This window comes from Clupea harengus, chromosome 16 (genome assembly GCF_900700415.2).
Source record: "Clupea harengus chromosome 16, Ch_v2.0.2, whole genome shotgun sequence".
Classification (NCBI taxonomy): Eukaryota; Metazoa; Chordata; class Actinopteri; order Clupeiformes; family Clupeidae; genus Clupea; species Clupea harengus.
In genome coordinates, this window is record NC_045167.1 from 24,674,913 (window position 1) to 24,694,630 (window position 19,718).

At 43.5% G+C, this 19,718-nt stretch overlaps 1 protein-coding gene across 1 annotated transcript in view; it reads left to right on the forward strand.

Annotated features, from left to right (window-relative positions):
- shisal1a (shisa like 1a) overlaps positions 1–6,684 on the forward strand; it is a 55,828-nt gene extending 49,144 nt beyond the window's left edge. Inside the window, exon 5 of the mRNA XM_031582785.2 lies at positions 6,494–6,684. Coding sequence (XP_031438645.1) covers position 6,494 — 1 coding nt within the window. The 3' untranslated portion in view covers positions 6,495–6,684. The remainder of the gene's footprint in view (positions 1–6,493) is intronic.
- Positions 6,685–19,718: the final 13,034 nt, after the last annotated feature.

The window sequence follows — 19,718 nt, forward strand, 5'->3', positions numbered from 1 at the left end:
TGCAAAATGAAACACTCTTGTAAAAACTATACACTAATTTAACAAAACCATATTTTGTTACCATATGAAACACACACGTTGCATATGACGGAATTCTGTTTGTACCACTTACACACTGCTGTTATAAACCTAAAACACTTTTAGCAATTCTACTTCTCAGTGATTAGAGTAGTGTAAGTGAAGTACACAGAGAAAGTGCAAATATTCAATAAATTCACCAAACACTACACAAGACCAATGCTGCAGACTGATGAAAATATTATTTAATTCTCTCCATATACACAAATCAGTCAAACATGGAGAATCACAACAAAAACAACTAAACTTGTCTCAGTTTTCATAACTGCATAACACTTGATGGCTGTGTTCAACTAATTGCCACAAAGTGTGGTAATTTGACTTGCAGTGCTTTGGAATTGCAAGGAAGTGACATCTTGATATACGTCTGTGTCTACAGCATAAAAGTGTGTTTAGTGTTTTGCAAATCACTTGTGTGTATTGTTTCGCAAAAAGTGTGATGTTGACATGTGCTTATAGTGGTGCAAATCTGAGCCGTTGTTTTGCTCCTTGAGTGAAGGTTTTGATAATTGTGTAATACTTTTGATTTTAGTGTTTATCCAGTCGTAAAAAACTGTAAGAGGACATTAGTTAATGTATCACCCAATGATTCTCTATCTGTCGCTCCTTGTATCATATAATATAAGCATTTAATCAATTGTAAATATTTACACACTATAGTATTTACAATTTCCATGTATTGTTTTGAAAAAGGCTGTACGTATTTATGATGTATATGGTAGAATAAGCTTTGTGAAAGCATAAAGTAAAAAAAATGTAAGGTGTTTTTTTATAAAGAGAGTAACAACAGCTAGTTGACACACCTAGATGCATTTCTCAGCCAGCCCAAAGGGTTCTCCTGTAGCCCTGTAGCTGATCAGCATGGAGCCGGTTAGCACCTGTGAGCTAAATTCAGTCCACTCGTACGGGTGAATCACTGCCTCCCAAATCACTTCCCCCCTGATGCCCGCGCAGGGCTTGGGGGCAGAGAGACAGACAGGCGGGCAGGCGGGCAGGTGTGTGCCACATGGAGTAATCTGCTCCAGCGGGCCGTAATGCACTGGCACTGCCAACCAACCCGCTGGCGTCTCTGTTCCCAGACAAACAGGAGCAAGTGGAAGGGTTGCCAGTTTGGGGGGGGGGGGGGCTGAGAGGAATAATCCCCTTGCTTTCCCAGTGGAGCGCAGGCTTGAGACGGCTCAGAGGTGCAGGGCCATGGCAACGGTTGCCCCGGTGACTTTGAAGTTCAGCGCTACCTCACTGTCATTGTGTCAACAGGGCCTTGGTAGAAAAGCCTTTGTATCTTTGGACCTTTGAGGAACCTTTCAAGGTTCTTCTGCTTAAATCCTGATCTGATGAACAGTTTATTTGTTTTCATCTTGATAGCCATTTTTGGCTTTACTGGATTCTGTCTGAGTAAAAAAATAAATAATAATCAGGGTAGAACCTTCAGCCTTTTGAACCCATTCAGGCATGTAGAACTATTTTTGTCAGTGAGAGTCTTCCTAAACCCCCCTCACCTCATCCACCCTCCTCACAACCCTTCATCTGTTCGGCTCCTGAGAATAGAAAAGGGTCTGGAACTGTGAACTGTGGAATTCGGCGTGTAATGTTGGGATGCCCTCAAAGCTGCTGTGTGTGTGCCTGTGCCTGTGCCTGTGTCTGTGTCTGTGTCTGTGCCTGTGTCTGTGTCTGTGTCTGTGTCTGTGTCTGTGTCTGTGTCTGTGTCTGTGTCTGTGTCTGTGTCTGTGCCTGTGCCTGTGTCTGTGTCTGTGCCTGTGTCTGTGTCTGTGTCTGTGTCTGTGTCTGTGCTTGTGCCTGTGTCTGTGTCTGTGTCTGTGTCTGTGTCTGTGTCTGTGCCTGTGCCTGTGTCTGTGTCTGTGTCTGTGCCTGTGCCTGTGCCTGTGTCTGAGCCTGTGTCTGTGTCTGTGTCTGTGTCTGTGTCTGTGTCTGTGTCTGCGCCCTCAAAGCTGCTGTGTCTTTTGAAAAGGCCGAAGTGAGGGCATCCTCGCCTCCCACACAGGAGAGAGAGAAACCAACAGGAGAGATGTTTTTTTCTTTAAGCAAAAGGTTAAAAAAATATCACTTTAAGGACAAACAACAGTTTTGCATGAATCATTTTGTATTCTCCCATGACCCTTAACCTTGTCCACGCCTTGCTCTACAAGTTTAGCTACCGTAACACCATTTACCCAAGAAATGTTTCCGTCTCTGAGAAGATGTCACTTTAAGAGTGACAGTATCTTTGAATAATTCATACACACGGCTGTCTTTAGGAAGTTTGCTGTGACACACAAGTGTCTCTTTCATGAACTCTGAGGGGTTTTTCTTTTGTACTGAATGGAAAGCTGGGTGTCAGGCGTTTTGGACAAAGGCCAGCTCAACGGTTTCTCAAGGACAGACGAATGTATGAAAGTGTTACCATGTTGTTATACAGACACTTTCATCCGAAGAAAAATAAAAAATTTCATTTGAATGTTCTGTTGGAATCTAACCCTTGACCCCTGAGCTCATGAACACTGTGACGGTAATAGTTTGTACACATGGCTGCCTCGTGATGCCTTTTTGTGATACACAAGCATCTATTTGTCTGTAACCAAGCATCTTTTCGCCTGTATCTGAGCATCTTTTCGCCTGTATCCAAAATCTTTTTGATTGTATCCAAGCATCTTTTCGCCTCTATCCAAAATCTTTTTGATTGTATCCAAGCATCTTTTCGCCTGTATCCAAGCATCTTTTCGCCTGTATCCAAGCATCTTTCCGCCTGTATCCGAGGTGCTGGCTCTTCTGTAGCGCTTAAAATGGAAAGCTGGAGGTTGGGCCGTCTTGGACGGTGGCCACCTGAGAGTTTTGAAAAATGCAGAACCATTACTGAGCTGAAACCAGATATTCTTGTGCTAAAGATCACATCATAAATTCTCCTACAGAACTGCATGAGAACCTCCCATCTGGATGTAATAACACATAATTTCTCTCCCAATTGGCTTTGATGAAAGAGGGTTACTTGGAGATATGCACGATAGCGTGCAGCAGTCGCTGCTTCTATTCTGATGTTGTTTGTTATATTTTTCCCTCCTTTTTTTTAAAAAATACCAGAGGAAATATGGTGTTGAAGGAAGACATTTTTAGTGCACACGGAATAGTGTCTCGATGGAAACTCCCAAAACAAATAGTCTTGATGCTAACGCCAGGACTCATCACACACGCAACACACACACCAGCCAGCATGTCTTAGAGTCCTCTTATAACATTCAAATCTCATCACACACGCAACACACACACCAGCCAGCATGAATATGAGTCCTCTTGTAACATTCAAATCTGTGCTTTCTCAGAGGGCAGTATGTCTTCTATGGAAACATAGCCCAACTGTGACTTTTGAAAAGCCCAACATGAGGGCATCCTCACTTCACCGACAGACAGGAGAGAAAGAACATAGAGAGATTCTTTTTTTAAGCGAAAAGATAAAAAATCACTTTGAGGGACAAACAACTGGATGCAAGTTTTCAATTGAATTGAATTGAATTGAATTGAGTTTTCATACACTTTTCATTGAGCAGGAGGTTTAATCCCAAGCCAATTACAGTATAGGTGAAGTGTGTGTGTGTGTGTGTGTGTGTGTGTGTGTGTGTGTGTGTGTGTGTGTGTGTGTGTGTGTGTGTGTGTGTGTGTGTGTGTGTGTGTGTGTGTGTGTGAGGTATACATTCTATCATTTTCAGTTTCCCTGGGAATGGAGCGTAAAGGATATCTGTTTTTTGAACATGATGTTTTTCTGACCGCATTCAATCCACCTTATTCTCAGGGCAGGCTGTGTTTTTTCATCTGATATGAAACCGGGAGTAATTTGATTCCCTTTCCGATCGAAAGCGGTTTTCTTTCATTTTCCTTGATATATAAACAACCCCAGCGGGGAAGCAGGCCTTCACCCCGGGGGATCCTGTTCCGATGCGCTCCACACTCTATGGTGGAGCGCCTTCTTCTTGGACGTGGATTTCAGGGTATCCGCTCCCCACTCCTTGCCTTTCTCGCTCTCTCTCTCCATCTCTCTCTTTTCCTCCCTCGCTTTCACAAACTCTGTCTCTCTCCATCTCTCTGCCTTTCTCCCCCCTCTCCCTGTCTATCTCTTTCTCTTTTCCTCTCTGGCTATCTCCCAACTCTCTCTCTTCCTCTCTCTCTCTCTCTCTCTCACTTGTCCCCCCAGTCCTCCCCAGAGAGAGTTATAACTGAAAAGCACTTCGTCTCACACCTCTCTGAATCCCCCTCTTCCTCTCTCTCTCTCTCTCTCTCTCTTGGTCTCACACCTCTCCGAATCCCCCGATTCAGCTCCGACTGTCACCCTCTTCTCATGAAGAGAGCCGTGAAATGACGTCTGAAGCGTTTCTTTTTAAAAGCGCCTTTGGTTCCTATTTGGACACAGTGAATCACTCCGCTCTACGGAGGCCTGCCATCATAAAGGCGAAAACTCAGCTTGACTGCCCAGTTTTTGGTGAAGTGGGGAAATTATGTTTCTTTGGGAAAGTGCTAAGACCAAGTCCCTGGAGGGTTTGCAGGAGGAAGAAAAACAGTCCCCTACCCCCTCATTTTTGTATTTCTCCCTTTTTTCTCAAAAAAATACGAGGAAAGGGAATGAACTTGTCTGAGTGACCTGCACCATTTCTCTCCCTCCATGTTGGCTCTGTGAGTGCACAGTCCTCAGTGGGGTAAAGGAGTCATGCAGAGAAACTGGAAGTCTGGCAGGAGACAGCTGCTGCCTGGCTCAGCCTCCATGTTGCTTTAACGACCCTGTGGCCAGCGTTATGAATGATGGAAGGCAGAGCACACACACTCTGTCTCACCCCCACACACACTTCCCATGTCTCTCTCTCTCTCATTCTGTCTCACCCCCACACACACTTCCCATGTCTCTCTCTCTCTCTGTCTCTCTCTTATTCTTTATTTTTGTCTGTCTGTCCTTAATGCCAATGAATGCACTGTAGGTATGGCATAGCCCTGTACCCTACCTACGCCGTGGCCTGACGTGCACCTCCTCAGGAACGTAACTACACATTATGGCAACATAGACCGCAACAACTGTGGTTGGTCCACTTGCCCAGTGTTTGGGAGGAGGGGGGGGGGGGGGTTGTTGGTAAACCAATCACTCCACTATGGATTGAAGGCTGCTGTTTACCTCGCTAGCAAGCCTTCTACTTCATTGATAGTTAGCTTGCTAACGTTAGCTAACGAAAGCTAACGTGCTAACGTTAGATAGTTGGCTGGCAGATGCCTCGCAAATGGCCTCAGACTTCTGTTTTGGTTACAATAACGTGTTTATCGGAAGCATAAATCACACTTTACTCTCCTACACTCTCTCTTTTGTCTTTCTTTCTTTCTTTGTCTCTCTCTCTGTCATACACACACACTTACTAATACACACCCACTAAGTATAACAGTACACTTCTGTCCGCACCTGAAGCCCACCACCCTAGGGGTATCGGTCTCAAATTCAGCTCTTCCAGAGTCCTGAGAACAGCTTGGTGAGGGACATTCATCATCGTTACAAAATGGGAACATTTGCAGGTTTAATTAGAAGTGCCGTTTGCCAATTACATTGTCCATTTGGCGCAGGTGGGAAGGTTGCCAGGGTGAAATTGTTTTTTTTTGCGCAGAGTTGAGTGCAGAAGGAGGATGGGGGGGACATGACTCTGGGAGGGCAGGTTGGCGTGCCCCACGCTTTTACTCAGGGTTGCCAGATCTTCTGGAAACAATTTGAACTGTGAACCCTCTGTCATAACATTATAATGTCATAATTATGTCATGACAGATGTCATAGACTGTAATAAGGAGTAATGGCAGTCAGTATCCAGTGATGTAATGCTGTCAGAACCAGCAAACATTTTCATAAACAGTAGACCTTGAAGCAGAGAACATACGTGCTGTGCTGTGCTGTGTAGTCTTGTCCAGACCTGTTCCTGTGCTCCCCGATGGCTTGTTTCATTAGGCCTGACACGCACACACACACACACACACACTCACACACACACATACACACACACACACACACACACATATACAGACATGCACCCACAAACACACACACACATGCACGCACAAACACACACACACACACGCACATATATATACACACACACACACACACACACACACACACACACACACTCCCCAATGGCTTGTTTCATTAGGCCTGATACACACACACACACACACACCCACAAACTCCCCAATGGCTTGTTTCATTAGGCCTGACACATGCACCCATATGGTGTCCACATTACCACTTACAGTGCTTACCGGTGGCAATCACAGATGACACATGCCTACAAGGTGACTATGTACAGTAGATTAACTTCACCTGAGTGTGTGTGTTCTCCGATCCAAAATAGCCACGCGGTTTTACCCATTGCTAACCCATTGCCTCTCCCTGTTTTGTTTTGAACAGAGCCGTGTCCTCGCCCAGGTGCTGCTGCGTGGAGCGAGCGGGGGGTGGAGCGAGCGGGGAGAGGAGCGAGCGGGGAGTGGAGCGTGACTGTCTGACTGAGAGGACCTTTCCCATCCTCCCCTATCACATCAACCCTCACCACACGGACTCTACTCCTCACATGGACAACAGGCCCTCTGGGGCCCCAGCAGTGTGTGTGTGTGTGTGTTTGTGTGTGTATTTGGGTGGGTGGGGGGGGGGGGTTCTCTACCTCTCCCTCTGAAACGACTCACACAGACTTGGGTGGGGGAATGTACGCAGTAGCAGAAGCCATCTGCTCGAAGAAAAGGAGGGTATTTAACAATGGACTCTCAAAACATGAGGGAGAACACAGATGCCCCTGGAGCACATTCTCTTACCCTCTGCGTTGGGCACTGGAGCCTCCCTGTGTATGTGTGTGTGTGTGTGTGTGTGTGTGTGTGTATGTATGTGTGTGTGTGTGTGTGTGTATGTGTGTGTGTATGTGTGTGTGTGTGTGTGTGTGTAAGTGTATGTGTGAGGGGGACTGACTTACCCATGTCAGAGTGAGAGGCTCCAGCTTATAGATGTGTGTGTGTTTGTGTGTGTGAGTGTGTGTGTGTGTGTGTGTGTGTGTGTGTGTGTGTGTGTGTGTGTGTGTGTGTGTGTGCTTATAAATATCTCTTTGGTATGTCTGTCTCATTTGCACTGCGCTGAAAGCCAGGTTTCGGCTCTTGTAAAACTTAGCGGTAGGATTATTTATAACGGTTATAATGGTTGTAACGGTTCTTTTTCATGTGAACTACAACAAGGCAACAAGGGCACATTCTTTGGATGGGTCGTTGATATTGGCTGGTTAGAATTAGAAGTTGTGGTTCTTTTATCAATGCCCTTATCAATGATTAAAAGCAGATCCTCGGTGAGCATACAGTGCAGGTATAAACCACACAAGAGCAGACAGTTAGTGGTCAGTGATCTCACTCAAAGTCTCACTCAAAGTCAAATTGTTCCTTTCAGCCAAGAACCTTTGATTTGATGCTAAAAACCCCTTCAGAATGCTGAACTTTTATCACCCAGCTTTAAGGAACTCAGCCCTGGAAATTACTAAGAAATACTGCACACTTGTAACATTGCAATATTAAATTGAACTACTGAAATGACAAGATCATGACCTATAGACCGACAGAATTACCTAATGAAGCAATATAATGATCATGTAGTAACCTATGACAAGGTGCAGTTAATACTATACTTAATCTATTTCTGCCATATGTAAAAGTCTGTTTATGAGAAATAGCACAGGGATCATAAAGTGAATGTCTTAGCAATGTCAGGCTAACTTGAGTTTAGAGAGACTGCTGTTCTTGTTTTCTTCTAGAAGGTATTAGTTAGAGAACATGCCGTTCCTCAGTGCACCTTTTAAATGGAGAACAAAAAGTAGAGTAGAAACAGAGTCAGTCGTACCTCTATTTGAAGTCCTTTTTCTTAACTGCATTTGTTGTGGGTCTAGCAGGTCGAACAACGAGGTAGCCAGTGTTACAGTTTTGTAGGCTATTAGCAAAACCGATGCGCAATAACGCACAGCCGTGTGTGGAGTTCTCTTCAATAACGCACAGCCGTGTGTGGAGTTCTCTTTGTGTTCTAGAGCTGGGTCTCCTCATCTGTGCTTTGCTGCTGAAGGCTTGCGAGACGGAACTTTACTGACTCCTCTACGCCAGTGGTTCTCAAACTAGGGGTCGCCAAACGTTTTTGGGGGGTCGCGGAATGATCTTGCTGCCTTGTGCATCAACATATTAGGCTTTGACATGCTGTATAGTCTATCAGAAATGGTGTTTTCTACATCAGGGTGGATAATGAAAACTAATATTGTCTCAGCAAGCAGTCTCATCATTCAAGATGAAACTGAATTTAGACCTATAATATCCTGTCAAAATGTGTGGGGGGTCACGAGACTTGGCAAATGGATTTTATGGGGTCCCCGGACAAAAAGTTTGAGAACCACTGCTCTACGCCACTGTTCCTCATAGATCCGGCAGTTCTAGAACGTTACAACAAAGGGGAAAGAGATTGGAGCTGACCATAGGATGGACTGTTAAGCGGACGATCCAGTAGCTGAATATTTGTATTTCTATTTCAATTTCTATTTCAGTTTTTAATTTGAATTTGATTTATACAGCGCCAAAACAATAACATTGTCTCAAGGCGCTTTCCAGAGCCCAGGACCTTAATATGATCCGGTAATGAACATGACCGGGTAATATGGCCTTTTCTTTTTCTTTTTTTTATAAAACTGTGACTGTAATGGGTTTAACCTCATAGACCCATATTTAACCAGCCATGTTGCCATTTTTAATCCTAATTTCCCCCTTATTTGATCACATCATTTATCAGTAATTATTTGACCTCAAACACACAGTCAGGGAGGTTCAATAAGTAAGTCAAGTATCCTCACTGGGCCTTCAGCATCACAGATGAGAGACTCCACATTAGAAAAGAGCTTTTGTTGACTTGTTTGAAGTGCTAGGTAGTACAAAATATGGCCACCCCTTATGCCAACTGTCCTTATTACAGTGCACTTATGGTTAGTAACAAATAAATAAATAAATAATAATAATAATAATAAATAATACTTCTCATGCAGGTAAACCTAACACATGTTATTAACCCTAAACGTATCATTATACATAACCCTAACTTACAAGAACATGTTATTATGTACCAATTGTAAGAAGTGCATTGTATTAAAGGACACTTACTATAAATTGTGGCCCAAAACTTTCCCTTTCAAGCTTGAAAGGAAAGCACCGACACACACACACACACACACACACACACACACACACACACACACACACACACACACACACACACAGAGAGAGAGACTCACACACACATACACACACACACACATACACACACAGACACACACACACACAGACACACACACACACAGTCACTCTGTTCTTGAACATATGGGTTGGTGGTGGTATCAGTTGCCTTACAGTGAATCTGCAGTACTCTTGTGCTTTCTTTAGGGGTGAGAGGAGCTTTATCGCAGGAGTGGGGTGGGGGGTGTGTGTCTGTGGGGAGTCCAACTTGATCAATCGTTTTTTTTGTGTGTGTTCTTCTGACTGTGTAGAATGTTCCGTCCAGGTTAAGATGTGATTGCACTCGTTTGTTTCTTTGGTTTCTTTCTCTTTCTACTGTAACACACAGGGATAAATAAAGATCTATCTTTTGCAGTGTGTTTCAAAGCCTAGAAGATCTTTTTTCTGTTCATCTTCTTTCTTCTCCTCCTCCTCCTCCTCCTCCTCCTCCTCCTCCTCCCCACGTCGCTCACTCAGTCTTTTTCTTGTGATTAATGTTTCATGGCCCTACCACTCCCTCAGATGAATATGGGGACTGTGAGGTTTTCCGCTCCGAAGCACAACTGTTGTTCCCTCATTATGAGAGCATGGCTTCCATCCGCATTGAATCGACTCCCAGCATGAAGTGGCTCTCGTGTCTCTCCCCCCCTCTCCCTCTCTCTCTTTCTCTCTCTCCTTCTCCCTCTCTCCCTCTCTCTCCCCTCTCTCCCTCTCTCTCCCCCCTCTCTCTCTCCTTCTCTCTCCCCTGACCTGTCTCTAAAGACTTTGCTGTCGTTGTACCAGTCGAGTACCGTCTCTCTGACCATAGATTTCTAGACACAGAGTGACACAGCTCTCCTATGTCAGGAAAAAAAAAGGATAAAAAGATGTTGGGTGACTCTGGACAACCTGTGGAGCCAACACTATTACTCACGGTTGACAAGGCAAAATAAGAACTGGCAATAGGCAGCACTGCTCTGCTTCTCCATCGGGTGGACTGACAGGTGGGGCACTCAGCATCCCTCCACTAATTGTTTTTTTCGGGATCCTGAGGTCTGTGTCCATGGCAACTGGCGAACTCCAACAATCTGAGCCAAGTGTAGACGAACCGGGATCCTCTTCTGGTGCGGCGTAACGACGGCAACCTACGCACCCCTCTGCTGCCCCCGGGGCATCAAGGGGGGCGAACAGCTACCCCCCTTCCCCTTCCCCCCTTCCCCCCTTCCCCCCTTCCCCCGGCAGACGCGCTCTCAGTCCAACACGAACAGAGTGAAGTGAACTTTTCACATCATCATCCTCATCCTCATCATCATCACAAACCAGGAGATGACAGGTGGTTAGTGGAGAGCAGACACACAGAGTTCAAGGGTCACTGAGTCACTCTGGCTTACCGAGAAGACTGAACTTGAGTCTGAGGACATAGACTCTCTCTGAGTAAAAAAATAAAAAAAGGTTTCTTTGGGTGAAACTTCAAGAGTTTTACTCTGAACACCTGAAGGGATGAGGCGATCCTTGTAGAACCATTTCTTATAGTTTGGGGACAGGACAGAAATATAACTGCAGGAATCAGCCTGGTTCTTATATTAGAAATAATATGAGATATCATTTACTCTTCTCTTTTTCTCTTTGTTCGATGTGAGACAAAAAACAGCTGAACAAAAAAAAGTTTATTTGCGTGAAACTTCAGAGTCACAAGATGGCTGTAAACCCAGAGTGTGTGTGTGTGTGTGTGTGTGTGTGTGTGTGTGTGTGTGTGTGTGTGTGTGTGTGTGTGTGTGTGTAGAGGCCTTCTAAGTGAATAGCATAGTCAACATAATAAGATAGCTGTAAAGGCTCTGAAACAGCCACAGATGCACAAATCAAATTACACTTGATAAATAACGATCCAGCCTCTTGGGAAACGTAGTATAGTACCCCAGAAAGAAGCCGTAACGTGGTGGTGTTTCATGGCCGGTAAGGGACAGCACATGAAGGGGGCAAAACTGTTGGTGGGATAATTGTAATTATGCATGAAAACGAATCACCCCCATTCATCACCACGGCGACGCCGTTCCCATTTCCGGGCTGTGTCTACTTCGCAGGGCCAGGGCCACCAATCACTCGGAGTTAATCTATTAAAGCCCTATTATTATCTGCCGCCGCGGAGGCCTGTCAGGCCGGCAGCTCCGAGCTATTCTTTGGGTGGCATTAAGTTCCCGTGAAATGGATTAGGCTGTCGATAAGTGCACTTGAGGCGGCCGTCTCCTGTTGCCTCCGAAGGAGCCGTCGCTTGGATTCACGACTCACATGTGTTATTTATAGTCGAGCGACGAGTCTCATATAACACCGGTGCTCCGATGGGCTATGCCAGACTCAGATTTGTCAATACGGACCGCAGCTGTGTTTTCAGTAAAGTTCCCACTACCACTTGTATTGAGCGATGTATTCTAAAGCTTCAAAGTCGTGTCCTTCATTCAAGAAATATCAATGCACTCTTTTGCCAATTCAAATAAATCAATGAGTACATTTGAAATATGAGCTACAAATATCAATCAATCAATCAATGAAGGAATTCAAGGAATGTCAATCAATTTATCAAGGTGTCATTAAGTTTGCCATTTCTATTGTGAACCCGGACAAGTTCAATGAAGTACAAAATATTTGAGGAAACTGATACATTTGCAAATATTTCTCACAACAATATATCTTTATTTAGTAAAACTACCTTATATGTATGTACGTCATAACAATCTTACCACTTTAGTTTCATTTGTTCAGAAGAACGGAAAGTAGCAGATGACAGTGTACTGGGTGCCTATCAGCAGGGAACACACAGATGGCCAACACCGCTTTGCTCTAAGACCACACCTGTGTGGCGCCTTTAGGTGTGCTAATCAATGCTACTGTGTGGCGTCTTTAGGTGTGCTAATCAATATTACTGTGTGGCGTCTTTAGGTGTGCTAATCAATGCTACCGTGTGGCGTCTTTAGGTGTGCTATTCAATGCTACTGTGTGGCGTCTTTAGGTGTGCTAATCAATATTAATGTGTGTGGCGTCTTTAGGTGTGCTAATCGATGCTACTGTGTGGCGTCTTTAGGTGTGCTAATTGATGCTACTGTGTGGCGTCTTTAGGTGTGCTAATCAATGCTACTTGACCTATTACAGTTGTCTTTAAAACTGCTTACTAGGTCTCATTTTATAGTAGGCTATGTAAGAAGTGTGTACGAAAAACAAAATGGCCTTTTTTTTTTTTACATGATTGTATAAAATGAGACCGTACCCAGCCTCCTCAGTGGGTCTTGTCAGAGCAACTCATCAACATCACAACCAATGTCCTCCTTTGGAACTGGTATGTGTGCCTTAAAAAGGGGCTGATCATTGTTTCTTACCAAGTGAACTATGTATGTATTTTACAAGAAGTGTTTTACGAAACTGAAGGCTGAGAATAAGAGTGGGATTCTGCGGTTTGAGTGACAGGTAAAGGTTTTTGTGTGTAAGCCAAAATCTGGAGTGAATTCCTGCTCTAAGGCATTGTTGATAAAGACCATACTGACTACTGAAAAGCAGTTTTCATTCCATTAACTGTAGTAGTGTCTGCTTTCCCCCAGAAAGTGTCTGCCTCTCAGTTCTATCAAACAAAAAACATGATTCACCCATTACTGTGGATTTCAATTGTAAAGAAAGCACAATGGGTGCCAGGTCCAAGTCCCAGTCTCCTCTCATGCCCTGCAAGGTTACAGTACAATGTGTGTGTGTGTGTGTGTGTGTGTGTGTGTGTGTGTGTGTGTGTGTGTGTGTGTGTGTGTGTGTGAGTGTGTGTGAGTGCACAGTACAATACACATATTGCTGTTACAATCAATGCAATCAATCAATCAATCAATTCAATCTTATATAGCGCTTCTCTAAATACCCGAAGTCGCTGCTTTACAGAGTCCAGAGTCCAGTAGTCATTCATTCATACACAGTCATACCGGTGGTGTTAAGCTACATCAGTAGCCACAGCTGCCCTGGGGCAGACTGACAGAAGTGTGGCTGCTAATCAGCACCTATGGCCCCTCCGACCACCACCAACATTCATTCATATTCATACGATGCAATGCATGTCTTTATGCTGGTGGATGCAATGCAAATAACGTTTTAAATGGACGCAGTTATGACACTGTTAGTGTGGCTGTACCCATTGTCCAGCTTCCTCATAGTCATCCCATGTATGAGCACATGATGAACGGTAATGGTGAATTTCATCTGAAACTACTTGTCTTTGACATTGTGGTCTTTCTCTTTAGTGTTTCCGCCGTGAAAAATGTTTGGTTGTTGAGGTCAGATGGTGATGCCTTGAGTGTATTGGATTGATTGTGTGTGTTCACTAAATGAGCATGAAGTTTACACATTGGAAAATGTGTGAATAGGGTTTACAGTTATGTGAAAGGTGCATATCTTTTGAGGACTGGGGCAAAGCTTTAGTTGTTTTGCTGAAGGAACCAGTTCAAGTCATGTCAAGTCAAGTAAAATGTATTTATAAAGCACATTTAAAAACAACTCACGTTGACCAAAGTGCTGTACAATCACAATAAAATAAAGAATCAAGTAAAATAAAAAACATAAACAAAACACTGACATAAGCATCTATACACTATACACTATCTATACACAGTTATAGTGTGTTAGCAATCAGTAAAAACTGTAACGGAATCAAACTTTAGAACTAGAAAGCAAAGCATCACCCTAACTCACCACTGCAATATAAAGACTTTATTGGCTCCTTCGCATATACAGAAAAAAACATTCTGCATTAAATGTACATTATGTGAACAAAATGTGTTTAATCAACACAGCATTTCTTATTCGGTTTAAGTTAATTACATTAATGTACTTAAGTAAAACAAATATGTTGACAAACAGGCACACACTGAACAAAATATCACAACGACATACTGCTAAAATAAATATATATTGGAAAATCTCTGCTTCCAAGAAACACTAATAGATAGGTTGGATTATTTCAGTGCTCTTGCAAAGGATCATGGGAATCTTTTTCACTCGCTCCAAAAATATTGAAACTCAAAACAATGTAGGCGGGCTCATGAAAAAGGTGTGATTTATTTAAAATAGAAGTAGACTGAGTCATAACTGTAATGTATTCGTTGTGAGAACGTGGAACATGGACCTTTGCATTAACCTTGTGAATGTCATTCAAATCCATGGAAAACCTAAATCAGACATTGGGGAAAATTGTATTACAAATAACCTCAAATGAAAACATTTGTTGCTATCTATCACATAACCTTAACAAAGAAGTACGTTTACCAAATTACACATTTGCAAGGCCAATTTGTGAAGATGTGTTTGAGTTGTTGAGATTCATGGTTTAGAAACTCACGGTTGAGGAGACGGTGGGCTGAATCAGAATGCATGTTGGGTAATCTATCATTAAACACTCAATAATCAAGTAATCTTCCCACCGATGACTGAAAATCACTTAAGATATGTAATGGGGAAAAAAATGTAATGTTATTTCAGTAGTATAAAAACTAAATTTGACACTCAAACACTGCGATTTTGCAACTTTATTTGTACATATATATCAATCTTAGAACTAGGCCAACTGCCGACTTCAAACAAAATATGGTGTTTCGCTTTCTATTGGCACGTGACTTATTCCAGCCCTCGGAAAAGTGTAGCTCAAAAACGCATAGGTCAAAGGTCGAAGGTCGCGTAAATGTTGTTTACATAAGAAATGCCCAGATTTGGGGGTTGCTCTGCCAGAAGCACGTAATTACCCTCATGGCGTGAGTAGCTGTGTGCTTCTTTTTGACTCAAGCGCATGGGAGAATATGGCCCCAAGGTAACTTCACTCGTTTGCTTAGATTGACTGATACAGTTTACAGTGTGTATCAAAAGCCAGAGATATTCAAGAACAGAAGTCTGGTTCACCGGTTTGAAGGAAATCATTATAAAAACATCTGATCCGAAATGGCCAGTGATCCCTGGAATGCTTTGACAGACAGCAGGGGAGAACTGGTGTATCAGATCTTTGAGATAATAAGAAAGCCGACTGAGAGCGCTGAACCGCAGCGAGGGGGTTAGATTTCCCCTCTTTGACAGGTGTGCTGGACGTCTGTGGTCATTTGCAGAGGAAAAGGGAGTTCCCTATCTGATTGGCTGCTCTTTGTTTAGAAAAGTCTGTAAACTTCCTGAGCTGTCTTCAGGAACACACAAACACTCATCCTCCTCTTCCTCCTCTTCCTCCTCTTCCTCACGCATCCCTTTCATCGCTCCTTCATCTCCCATTTAAGGACTGGGACTTGATTTACCCCACCTTCGCCTGGCAGAAGAGAAGAGAAGACGAGACGAGAACCTGAAAGCCCTTCATTTTCCAGCTGTACAACATCTCAGTGACAATTACCCAGCATGCTGTGCTCAGGGGTAGAGGCGCTGACGTGAGCCAACAGGACGTCAGCAGCAAAGGAAGCAGACGGAAGGGCCCCCTACAGTTAGAGAATCGGCGCGCCTATCTCTCTCTCCCTCTTTCTCTCCCTCTCTCTCTCCCTCTTTTCTCCCTCTCTCTGTCTGTCCCTCTCTCTTGCTTTCGCTCTCTCTCTCTCCCTTTCTCTCTCCCTCTCTTTATTCCTCTCTCTCTCTCCCTCTTTCTCTCCCTCTCTCTTCCTATCTCCCTCTCCCTCTTTCTCTCCCTCTCTCTGCCTCCCCATCTCTCTGTCTCTCCCTCTCTCTTTCTTTCCCTCTCTCTCTCTCAGCTCTAATTCATTGCGACGGTTACAGTCAGCGGATAATCAAATTATTGACGTCGTCCGGTTTTGCTGCATTGTAGGCAGAAGTCCAGCAACCGTGTGAGGCTTTTTCCACCCTCGTAGCCAATAATTGATCACTTTTAGCGCTTCGAGATGGTCGATATTTGTGATCAGTAAAGCATGAATGCCCGCTGCAGGGTTGGCAGTGTACCCAAACCTCAGCTCACAGAAATGTCATCAATCAGCTCCTGCCAGCATTGCTGGGGTCGGTATCGCTGTTTCTGTAGTGCTTGACAAATTGCTATGACAGAGAATGGGGCAGAGCAAAGCAAACAAGCAAGCCAAAAAGCGATCAACAATTAAAGAAAGAAACTACTTGAATCATGCTCACTCATGCATTTTGATAGACATATGGATCCACTCTAGTGCGTGTGCGTGTGCGTGTGCGCGTGCGCGTGCGCGTGTGTGTATGAGTGCACAATGTTAATAGAATCAGGAGGCAGTATTGTTCCCTTCAGTGGTTGATCTTCAGGTCTCGATTAATCACAGTAGCTCACTTGTACAAACACAAAGATCATGTTTAGTTCTGAACATAGTAGGATAATGTAAGACTAATGACTGATTGGACGGCCAGGTCTTGCCCAATAGACCAATCACAGGGAGACTCAGGGCTTGATTCTCCACAGCACAGCTCCACCAATCACGCTGAGACAGGATGAAAGCACCATAACTCAAGCTCAATAGTTAGATATGCCAGGCCGATAGCGGCAACATGATTTAAATTATAAGAAATCAGTTAGATAACTCTGGATTAGCCTAGTCATTTGAAAGGCCCATTAATCCTCTGGGAAAGATTAAAACTCTTCTTGTTTCTAGCACAGAGCTATGTTTTCCCAGCAAGCCTTCCAGCTGTGTTTTGGTGATACAGTATCTGCCTGCAGACATCAGAGATACACAGACACACACCGAGGGTCGTGCCACACCTTTCCCCCTCTCTCCTCTTTAATTGATCTAGCTGTTACCATGGTTGCCATGGTTGGTATGATCCAATTAGGATACGCAGCATGATACAGGACTTTTCACAGCACGACTGCCTCTTTCTTTTGAGACTTTTTTAGAGTAATTAAAGTGAACCTTGTCAACTAATTCACTTTGTAATTTGGCTCTCAGGGGCGAAGTAATCGTGCTGCTTTGCAGTCTGGAGAAGTTATATGCTTTTATGGGTTGCAAACAACATCCCACTTCTGAAGATGAGACAAGGCACACACTCACTTATTACTCACTTATCCACTCACACACACACACACACACACACATAAACACACACTCATTACTCACCTATCCACACACACACACACACACACACACACACACACACACACACACACACACACACACACATTACACACCTATCCACACACACACACACACACACTCATTACTCACCTATCCACACACACACACACACATTACTCACCTATCCACTCACACACACACATACAAACATACTGTATATACATACACACACACTCACACACTCCACAAACAATACACTTGCAGACACTCACTCAAACAATACATTAATGTGCACACACACACAAACACACACGTGTGTACACAGACACACCACAAACAATACACTCGCACACACACACAAATACAAACACACACATACCACACAAACCAACACACTCAGGCACACACACCACACAAACACACACACCATAAACAATACACTCGCACACACACACACACACAGCAACACACACACGCACACACCACACAAACACAGTTCGCACACACCATATAAGCAAACACACTCATAAGCACACACACACACACACACACACACACACACTTAACCCATCGCTGATGGTCTTGAAGCCTCCCTCTCAGCCCACGTCCCATTTCAAGAGATTGCCCTAAATGCGTATTGATGGACCCAATCTCGTTTCATTTTGATACGGCAGACTGCTTGAGAAATTTCCCTGCACAAATAAATAAACCTGCCGGCAAAGTCATTTCCCACAGCCTCCCATACCAAGACAATATACAGTAAAGAAGTAAATACAGAAATCTTCAGAAGAAAGTCCATGTGGATTCTAACACTGTCAAGGGCATGCAGTCTTTGAGACTGTCAACACTAAACAAAAGCATTTCCCCTTAATCACACTGATAAAAGCGGATGATTTAATGTAAGGGATAACGGCCGCCGAAGTGTCCCGTTAGACGGAATTAATGGATGAAGCGGAGGCAAAAAAAAAAAAAAACTCCATGACAGGAAGATCCTCTGCCAAGGCCATTAGCATCTGCTAATTCCGTAAAACGGGACATCCTCGAGGAACGTTATCCTGCTTATACCACATAGGCATTTAGGAATGCATGTATAGGAAAAGAAAGCAACCTGTTTAGTTCGTAATAGTCTACTGCTTTCGTTAGTCACGGACAAGGATAACGTTGGGCATAGTTTGCTTTGTTATCATACAGTTGAGTCCCCTGTCCGAATCCTTTAGCGTTCCAACTGTTTCTGATTCTATGCTTGAGTCATCATGTTAACACCACTTGGTAAAATTAAAGAATATGTTTATTTGGTTCATTCATTAGCTTGACTGACTACACACTCACCGCAAGTAACCGTAACCTTCATTTTATTATGGTCGTCATAGTTACCATTCAAAGTTTCCAGAGCATTGCTATAGAAAGGTGATTAAACTTGTTCCCTTCACTCTACCTCATGGAGAATAGCCTTCTCTGTAGAGAATTAATGGACACCTGTCATCCAATCAGAAAAGAGTATTTCTCATCTCTATGGTATAACATCTAATAGTAGCATGATGAAATAATATCGAATGTGGAATAAGTTTGCTAATTTGTGTATGGCTATTTGGTACGCAATCTTTGGACCATAGTATTGGCTTATATGTAGTAGCCTATTTGATCTGTTTTTATGATGTTATCATTATCTCTATGATGTTATTTTTGTTTAATAAAACGTGTACAGAGAGAGAGAGAGAGAGAGAGAGAGAGAACTTGAGAATTCACTTTCAATCTTTCTGCCTGCTTTTCTTCACACCCTGCTCCATCCAATCAATATTCCTGAATAAAGATCTTCATCAAATTTGAACTGGCATCCTCGGCTGTGGATCAGATCTTTTCCCTGTGCAGCTGAACACGCCTTCATCAACAACTCCATTAGCCGTTCAGTGCTCCACTCAATGTCTCTGCAAGACATCTGGTTAAAGTTTCATCAGCGAAACCTTGCAAAAACAGATAGGTTTTCATAAAACATGACTCAGAACGTACTCAAATGTTGTATCCTGATGACCAAGTGTGTACACATAGCAGATCAAGCAAATATTGCTTATATTCAAAGTTATGACACCAATGGACTTACTGTAATACGGCTTACAGGCATACTTATTTGGTCACCTCAAAGAGTTTGTTGTCATCTTGTTCACATATATAACACTCAGAGAAAAAGAATAAGGGTTCTTTGGTTTGTCATCACAGAGGAAGAGAAGACAGCTCTTCTTAGAACACTTACAGGTTCCGTCTACAAACTTACAAGACCAAAAAAAAAAAAAACGTCAGCTGATAAAGACAGGTACTCTAAAAGCTCCTGCAGAGAGTTCCCCAAGGGAACATATGGGTTCT